Genomic DNA, 8,548 nt, shown 5'->3' with positions numbered 1-8,548 from the left:
GAAGCTGATATTGTTTGCGCTTTGAATGTCGATAGTTGTCTTTATGTAGATGCTAACGTAGTAGGAGGCTACGATGGGACCATGACACCCACATAAATCAACACGTGAACATGTTGATAAGCATAATGCGCTTAAACGCAATATAGCTTTGGATGAAGCAGGTAATGATGTAGTTGATTTATGGAACTGACGGGAACGTATTGCAGTGGTTCTTCTCTTCTCCGGAGTAACAGCAGGGAAAGCATTCAAGAGTTAAATCACCTTGTTTGTTAGGCAGTTAAGAACGTGAGTCAAATTGGCCGCTATTACATACAAAACAGAGCAAGTATTGGCTTTTTGTTGTTGGCTCAAGGACATGGCTGTGAGGATTTTGATGGTACATGCTGCGCGGATTTTAGGCGCCCCATTGCAGCAACATGTTATCAAAACCTGAGAAAATGTCAGCCTTTTTGGCATCCATTCACTCAATTGGCAGTATCGTTTGTTTGCTATTGCCTTGGTTGCCGTCATGTTTGCAAGGGCCCTGCAGAACATGGAAAACCTGGTACTAGCTGTTCAAAAAAAAAAAAAAAGGGGGGGGAGGGGGAGGGGGAGGGGGGAGGGGGCCCCCGGTAATTGTAGAATCCTACGGAACAGAGACAGTGGGATAATGTGAGGTTGTGGCCTTGCTTTGGCGATGTGCAGCTGAGATCCTGCAGCAAAGAGTTCATAACTTTGAGGGAGTATGAGAAGAAACTAGGATGCGACAGAAACAAAGGAGGAATGTGATCTCACCTCTGTAGAGAGTAGCCTAGAGTGAAGAGCGCTAAGGAACGTGTTGTATGAATTTGACTGATCGCTCAAACTCTATTCATAAGCAGCTTGCAGAGTTGAGAAAAAACGTACAGGCCATCAAGGCTGAGAACGGGTTAACGGACTGGCTACAGGGTTTAGGAATTACTGGAGGGTTAAAAGACTTGTTTCTGCGCGGGTTAACGATGTTATTTGCCATTGTAATCTCTTTGGTGATAATGGGCTGCGTGTGGAATTGCTTTATGAGAATGATGAACAGATTGATAAAAGGGGTCTGGATCGCTCAAAAACAAAAAGGGGGATTTGTGGAGTGGCTGGAAGACAACGGACATATTATGAGCAGTGCAGACCACGTAACTTTGTTGGAATAGCAGGCCGAGCAGGCCGCAGCTGTAACAAGCTGCAGGTGTTGTGAAGGACATATGCAAGGCCAAGAGAGACAAAGAGACTGTGTACTCGCCAGAGAGATAAGAGAGCTGGACAGAAAGGTGAGGAAAAACCGGATGCCTGCACAAGGGGGGAGCAGCGTGTGGGCACCACACTGGGACCAATCCTAGGGGAGGTGGAAGCGTGTGAACGAGTCGTTTTAACCGATCACCTTTTCCATACCAAAGCCTGCGTAGAGTGTGTATTTTTAGCTGGGGGTATAAATGGCTGTGAGTCTGTTAAGAGCATCTGTAGAGTATGAATTGCTGTGTATCCCTTAATAAAGTGGCACCAACTTGATCACATTGGTCGTATCAGTTGTGTCCGAGCCTTCTGCGTCAACAGGGTAGTGCCACTGGCTCTGCCATCACACCAGGCCAGTGGTGTGGGACACAGTAGAGGGAGCCCGGGGTAGAAGAGGCGCTGCATGACAGCGACAGCAGCGGGGCCTGTGCAGGCTGGTGCTCCCTTGGCAGAACATCTGCGCTCGCCCTGCGGTAGAGGACGGGGAAGAGAGAGAAGGCTGTTGCCCTGCAGTGCTCATGCACATGTGCAAGCCCACGTGTGCAGGTCCAACTTCTGTTAGTGAGGACTGGCAGGTTTCTTGGACAGGCGCTGGGAAGGCAGTCAGGTGTCGGGTGGCCTGAGGGTCCTGACCTCTTCTTCCTCAGCCAAAGTGCCGCGAGTCCCAGAATCACACAATGGTCGTTGTTGGAGGGAACCTCTGGAGATTATCCAGTCCAACGCCCTGCAAAAGCAGGCTGTGCTAGAGCAGGTTGCACAAAATCCTGTGCAGGTGGTGCTGGAATGTCTCCAGAGGCCTCTCTGGGCAGCCGGTGCCAGTGATCTTAAGCTGGAGTGCTGTGCAAGGGTCCCTGTGCTGGTGGGGGGCAGTGCCTGGGCTAGCTGCAAGATCAAGGCACTGCAAAGGGGCAAGGAGATGATGAGCACAACAAGCCCATGCCACGCTCCCTGCCTCCCCACGTGACGGTGCCTGTGCCCAGGTCCCTGGTGGCTGTGGAGGCCACCTGGCACTGGGCACCCTTTCCCCTGGCTACCCGGAGGCTGCCTTAGGCTCTCTCTAGTCCACTCAGGCCCCCTTCTGAGGCCTTCGTTGCACCCCAGACCCCTCTGCAGAGCCTCAAGCCCTCAAAAAAAGCCCACCGGACGGGGGGCCTGGTCCCCTAGTCTCGACCATTCCACTCGAGTCCCCGCGGCACCCCTCCATAGGGTCCTGGTATGGCCCAGGCCTCCGGTTGCTCCTCTAGCGTGGCCGCTACTACAGCCAGGAGGCAGCCAGGGAGGGGGGCAACTGCCGAGCAGCAGCAGCAGCAGCCTCTTTGCTCCCACTCAAAGCTCAAGGCGCTCCCTGCAGCCACTGCAGCCGTAGGCTTGGGCTTGGAAACATGGTGCAGCTGTGAAAGCAGAGCAGCCTGGGGAAGCCCAGGAACTCCGTGGCGTGAGCAAAGGCCCCAGCTCGTGGATTTCCCCTGAAGCCCAGCTGGCCCTGAGAGGCCACTTTCAAGCTGGCTTGCGCCTGGTACAGAAGCCCACAGGGATGCCAGCAGGAGCCAGCCCAAGGCATTCTCTGCTTCCAACTGCCACCCCCAAGGCCCTGAGCCCTCCTATGACCTGCCTGCCTTCCTTCCACTGTTCCCTCATGCTTCTCTCGGAGCAGGCAGAGCTTCAGCCCTTTGCGGTGACCCTTTGTGCCCGACTTGGCAGCCTGCCTCCTTCGGCAGGTGCCGGCTCTGGAAGTCCTTGCCTCGCACAGGAGACTGCAGTGCACTGGCGCATGGTTAGCCATGCCAACGGAAACACTTTATTGCAAGAAGGCAGCCTGCTGAGTTCTGCCGTTGTGAGCAGCGCGGGCAGGACAGAGCAGGCCTTTGTCACTGAGGCTGCCTTTCATCAGCAGGGATTGCCCCAGCAGGAAACGGTCGTCGTGCGCTGCAGCCTGCCCTGCATGCTGCTCACGGTGCTGCTCCAAGCTATTTCGCCCTTAGGTACTGCAGGAGCTCCTGCAGCCGAGTAAAGAAGTCCAGCAGCTTCTGGACTGGAAACGGGCAGGGTGGAAACCGGCTCGATTCTGTTGGCCTTGGCCTTGGCCTTGGCCTTGGCCTCTGAACGGGGGTGTAGGTGAAGACTGGCTGTGGCCTTGCAGTAGTGGTTACTGCTGGGCGCAGGCCCATCTGCGCCAGGATCCAGTCGTAGAAGTGCTGGGTGGAGGTGTAGACTCCGGGCTTCCTTGCTCTCGCACAGCCCGTCCCCCAGCTGGTCACGCCAACAAGCCAGAAGTAGTCGGCGCTCTTGTCTTGGCACACGAGAGGCCCACCGCTGTCCCCCTGCAGCACAGGAGAGAGGACGAAGGGGTTGTTGGGTGGCCACCGTCAGCCCGGTGGCTGGCTCCTTCTCTCTCACGGCACCTGCCAGAGCTGCATTCAGTGGCCAGCCAAGCTCTGTAGAAGCTTGCCTGGCAGGGGGCGGTGGGCCTGTAAGGCAGGGCTCGCTCTCACCGCTCTTCACGGTGGTGGTGAAGGTGTGTCAGACGGCTGGGATGGTGGAGCTGTGGGCTGCCAAGGGCACCGCGTGGGCCTTCTGGGCAGCGTGCCAAGCCTCTGGGACAAGGCGGGCAGGCCCTGGGCAAGGGCCTGCCCATGGGGAAGGGCGGGTAAGGCCCTCAGCGGTGGGGACCCAGCCATGGGAGTGTGAGTGGCCAGCAAAAGGCCGTGATGGCGCACGTTTGGGCGGTTGTGGCAGGGCTGCCTGTGCTGCCGGGGCTTGGCTTGTAGCACGCTCCTACCTGGCAGGTGTCGATGCCGCCCTGCGGATAGCCAGCACACATGTTGTGGGTGTGGATGGCCCCCCTGTACCAGCCGCTGCTGTTACAGACCCTGGCATCAATGAGGTGGACCTGGGCCTCCTGCAGCACGTATGCCGATCCTCCAGCTGTGAAGAGCACAGAAAGGAATGAACACCCAGCCGCTGATTGCCAGTTCTCCTCCCGCGTCTGGCTGAAGCGCTCCCCCGGGGCTCGGCTTTGCATGCCGACAGGCGCTGGACCGCTCTTGCCTTTCTGCCTTGCTCTGGGTCAATGGCTCCGGCCCCTCTCTGGAAGAGAGAGGCATATGCCCCCACAGCCTGACACTGGCTTTCGCCTCTGCCGTCAGGAAGCGCATCCTCCTTCCCCAAGCTGGCCAAGCTTGCACTGGCACCGCCACTGCGTTTGGGCCACTCACCTCTTGCTTTCCTGGCACCCCAGCCACTGACGTAGCAGGCTGTCAGCTCTGAGACTCTCAGCGAGGCGTCGGGCACACAGGCAAGCTGTACGTAGCTGTTGCACTGGACAGGCTGGTCCAGCTCCAGCAAGGCAATGTCGTTGCTCTGCGTGACGTTCCAGTAGTGCTGGTGAACCAGCAGCCGCCTGACGGCGTGCACCTGAGCCTCAGGGCCCAGCTGAGTCAGCTGGGTGGCACCGAGCACCACGCGCAAGACGGTGATGTCCCTGGAAGGCAGATGGAGAGAGGGCTCAGAGGGAGCGCAGCCACGTGCTGCAGCAGCCCGGCACTTGCCCTGCCTTCTGCTCGACGAGGGAGAGAGGCAAGCAGCGCTAGGGAGGCTGCGACTGCCCTCGCGTGCCTTGGGCTCAAGCAGCGTCGAGCGGGAGGCTGCTGGGAAGCAGTGGCACGAGCCCAGCCTTCTCCTGAGCAGCCTCTCGGCGGGGCTCCGGAGTGCCCAGGCACTGGGCGTCCTGCAGGGCAAGGGGACGGCAGTAGCACGTGCCGCTGCGCTCAGGGCACCTGCTAGTGTTGTGGGGCTAGCCCCGAGCCCTGGTCCTCCTTACCTGACCTCGATGAAGCAGTGGGCTGCTGTGAGGACCCACTGTGGGCTGATGAGGGAGCCCCCGCAGATGTGCGCCGTGCCTCCTTCCACGAGAGCCTGGATGCTGACGATCCAGGGCCAGGCCCCCGGCAGGGCATCTGTGCCACCCACGACGCGCGACATGCCGTAGTGCAAAGCCATGGGACGAAGCCCGCAGCTCCCTCTGTAACCAGAAACTCCTTACTGTGCTGCTGGATGGCTTGCGCCGTTGCGGCTGAAGGCCAGCCGTCTTCCCTCCCCACAAGGCATGGCCAGACGGGCCGAGGAAACCCGTGGGGCCAAAACCCGCTCCCCTCGCCCCGCTTTCTGCTTCAGCCCGCAGACCAGTTGTGCCGGCGGCCTGGCTGCTGTCAAGGCACTGAGCCTCCCACATGGCTTTCAGGAACCTGGGGGGTGGCCACGGGGGACAAGCAGGCCCCCTCCAGTGAAGCCCACAAGGCTTGCCCAACTCCCTCCCAGAGCCTCGGGCCACTTACCCACAGCTGTCCCATGTGCCATGCACAGGACAGCACACGGCCAGCAGGACAACGAGGAGACGCAGAAAATCCATCGCTGCCAGCGACATGTGGCAGCTGCAAGGACGAGGGCTTGTCGCCACCAGTACGGCTACCGACGGACTACCCGCAGGATTCCCGTTGCCCGGGGTTCCCTTGGACGTGGGACTGATGTCACAGAGTGCCTGGTTCCGGGTGCTGGGCGTGGTGGTGTCGGGGGGGGGGGGGGGGCAGGCGGGGTGGGGCGGGGGGGTGAGGGTAGGGAGGGGAGGCAATAGGAGGGGCTCCAAGCAGGAGTGGAGGCAGAAGCTGGGATCACTTTGCCTTTGCAGTCTATGAAATCTGCTGGTTTGATGGTACGAACTTGTTACTGAATTGATCGTAAAAATCCCCAAAAGATATTTAGAGTGGACTGGAGGTGTTCCACATGTTGTGATAGCCCCTGTACAACAATTTTGCGCTGAATGGGCGCTGTCAGGCTCTACTGCCCTTCAAGTGGCTCTTGGCAATTTTCAAGGGCAAGTTCAGTACCATCATCCACCTCATCCACTTTGGGCAATGACTGTAGATCTAACTTTGCAGCCACGGCAACTGAGTTGGAGACCACCAATCAAAGGTGATACGGTATTTACAGATGGGTCTGGAAAAGTGGGAAAAGCCGCAGTGGCTTGGAAAAAAATGGGCAATGGCCTTCCCAAATTGTGCATCAGGAAGGATCATCGCAAGTCATGGCGTTGCGGGCTGCGGCCTTGGCATTTCTTTATTTCCCAGGCCCTGTTAATCTCATTACTGATTCAGCCTGTGTGGCAGCCCTCCTTTCCCAGTTGGAGCTGGCTGTCCATGGCCGTATCACCCATCCTAAGCTTTTTGGCAATTTTGACTGTAGTTCGGGAAGGGATTTGGAAACGCCGTTCTCCATTCTATGTTATGCATGTTACGGCCACACTTCCCTACGCGGTTCTGCAATCGATGGCAATGCTGGAGTTGATGCTCCAGGTTCTGTGGCTCTGTCGGTGCCTGTTCCTGAGGCCCACCTGCAGGTCGTGTTAGCCCACCAATTTTACCATCAGAATTGGCGATTCTTGTACCAACAGTTTGGCCAAAAGAGTCTCTCTCAGGCTGCTGCACGCAGCATTGTTGCAGCCTGTCCAGCCTGTCCAAACGGTATCCCCGTGCCCGGTTTTGGAGTTAATGGCAGAGGCCTTCAAGCTTTCCAACGCTGGTGTTACAACAGATGTAACTCATTACAATGCCGGTGGGGGATCCCCAGCAATTTGGTATTCCCCATTCCCCTGCGGGCCAAGCCATCGTTGAATGCATGAATGATACTCTTAAACGCCTGCTTGAAAAACAGAAAAGGGGAATGAGGGGAATGACCCAGAGGCACGTTCCGAGAAAGCATGCTATATTTTGAACTTTTTGAAAATCTCTGTCGACCGTGCGGTGCCTCCCATTGTACGATATTTTGTGTCAACTGGTGACAAGCAGCAAAAGCACCAAGGTGTCTTAGTACGCGGGAAAGACCCTCATACCAGGCATTGGTCAGGACCGCATGGATTGTTAACTTGGGGGAGAGGTGATGCTTGTGTTTCTACAGATGAAGGTCCGCGATGGGATACCTGCTCGCTGTGTGCGGCCTGAGCTTAGCGTGCCGGACCGTGGGAGCGCTGCTGCCGCCAGTCAACCCAACAACTGATGTGTGGGTCTCCTTAGCACAGCAACTGAACACATCCTGGCTTGGTGTGCCCTTCCTGACTTGCAAACAAGTGAATGTATGTGGGGAATGAAGAATCTTACTGAAAGCCTTGATATCGGGGACAAGGGATTACCTCTGTATGATGTTAATGCAAAAGAAGCTGATATTGTTTGCGCTTTGAATGTCGATGGTTGTCTTTATGTAGATGCTAACGTAGTAGGAGGCTACGATGGGACCATGACACCCACATAAATCAACACGTGAACATGTTGATAAGCATAATGCGCTTAAACGCAATATAGCTTTGGATGAAGCAGGTAATGATGTAGTTGATTTATGGAACTGACGGGAACGTATTGCAGTGGTTCTTCTCTTCTCCGGAGTAACAGCAGGGAAAGCATTCAAGAGTTAAATCACCTTGTTTGTTAGGCAGTTAAGAACGTGAGTCAAATTGGCCGCTATTACATACAAAACAGAGCAAGTATTGGCTTTTTGTTGTTGGCTCAAGGACATGGCTGTGAGGATTTTGATGGTACATGCTGCGCGGATTTTAGGCGCCCCATTGCAGCAACATGTTATCAAAACCTGAGAAAATGTCAGCCTTTTTGGCATCCATTCACTCAATTGGCAGTATCGTTTGTTTGCTATTGCCTTGGTTGCCGTCATGTTTGCAAGGGCCCTGCAGAACATGGAAAACCCGGTACTAGCTGTTCAAAAAAAAAAAAAAGGGGGGGGGGGGGAGGGGGAGGGGGAGGGGGGCCCCGGTAATTGTAGAATCGTACGGAACAGAGACAGTGGGATAATGTGAGGTTGTGGCCTTGCTTTGGCGATGTGCAGCTGAGATCCTGCAGCAAAGAGTTCATAACTTTGAGGGAGTATGAGAAGAAACTAGGATGCAACAGAAACAAAGGAGGAATGTGATCTCACCTCTAGAAGATAAGGAAACAGCATGAACAGTAGAGAGTAGCCTAGAGTGAAGAGCGCTAAGGAACGTGTTGTATGAATTTGACTGATCGCTCAAACTCTATTCATAAGCAGCTTGCAGAGTTGAGAAAAAACGTACAGGCCATCAAGGCTGAGAACGGGTTAACGGACTGGCTACAGGGTTTAGGAATTACTGGAGGGTTAAAAGACTTGTTTCTGCACGGGTTAACGATGTTATTTGCCATTGTAATCTCTTTGGTGATAATGGGCTGCGTGTGGAATTGCTTTATGAGAACGATGAACAGATTGATAAAAGGGGTCTGGATCGCTCAAA

The 8,548-nt window shown here is 55.6% G+C and overlaps 1 protein-coding gene across 1 annotated transcript; it reads right to left on the bottom strand.

The window, feature by feature from the left end:
• Positions 1 to 1,556: 1,556 nt before the first annotated feature.
• Positions 1,557 to 5,665, bottom strand: LOC130142097 (acrosin-like). Its single transcript, XM_056323548.1, has 6 exons — positions 5,577 to 5,665; positions 5,063 to 5,263; positions 4,458 to 4,723; positions 4,022 to 4,167; positions 3,334 to 3,563; positions 1,557 to 1,710 (listed from the first exon to the last, which is right to left on the bottom strand). The coding sequence occupies exons 1-6, from the start codon at positions 5,663 to 5,665 to the stop codon at positions 1,557 to 1,559; spliced, it is 1,086 nt and encodes a 361-aa protein (XP_056179523.1).
• Positions 5,666 to 8,548: the final 2,883 nt, after the last annotated feature.

This window comes from Falco biarmicus, chromosome W, assembly GCF_023638135.1.
Source record: "Falco biarmicus isolate bFalBia1 chromosome W, bFalBia1.pri, whole genome shotgun sequence".
Classification (NCBI taxonomy): Eukaryota; Metazoa; Chordata; class Aves; order Falconiformes; family Falconidae; genus Falco; species Falco biarmicus.
The sequence above is the reverse complement of the archived record's forward strand: the minus strand, read 5'-3'. Positions and strand labels throughout refer to the sequence as shown.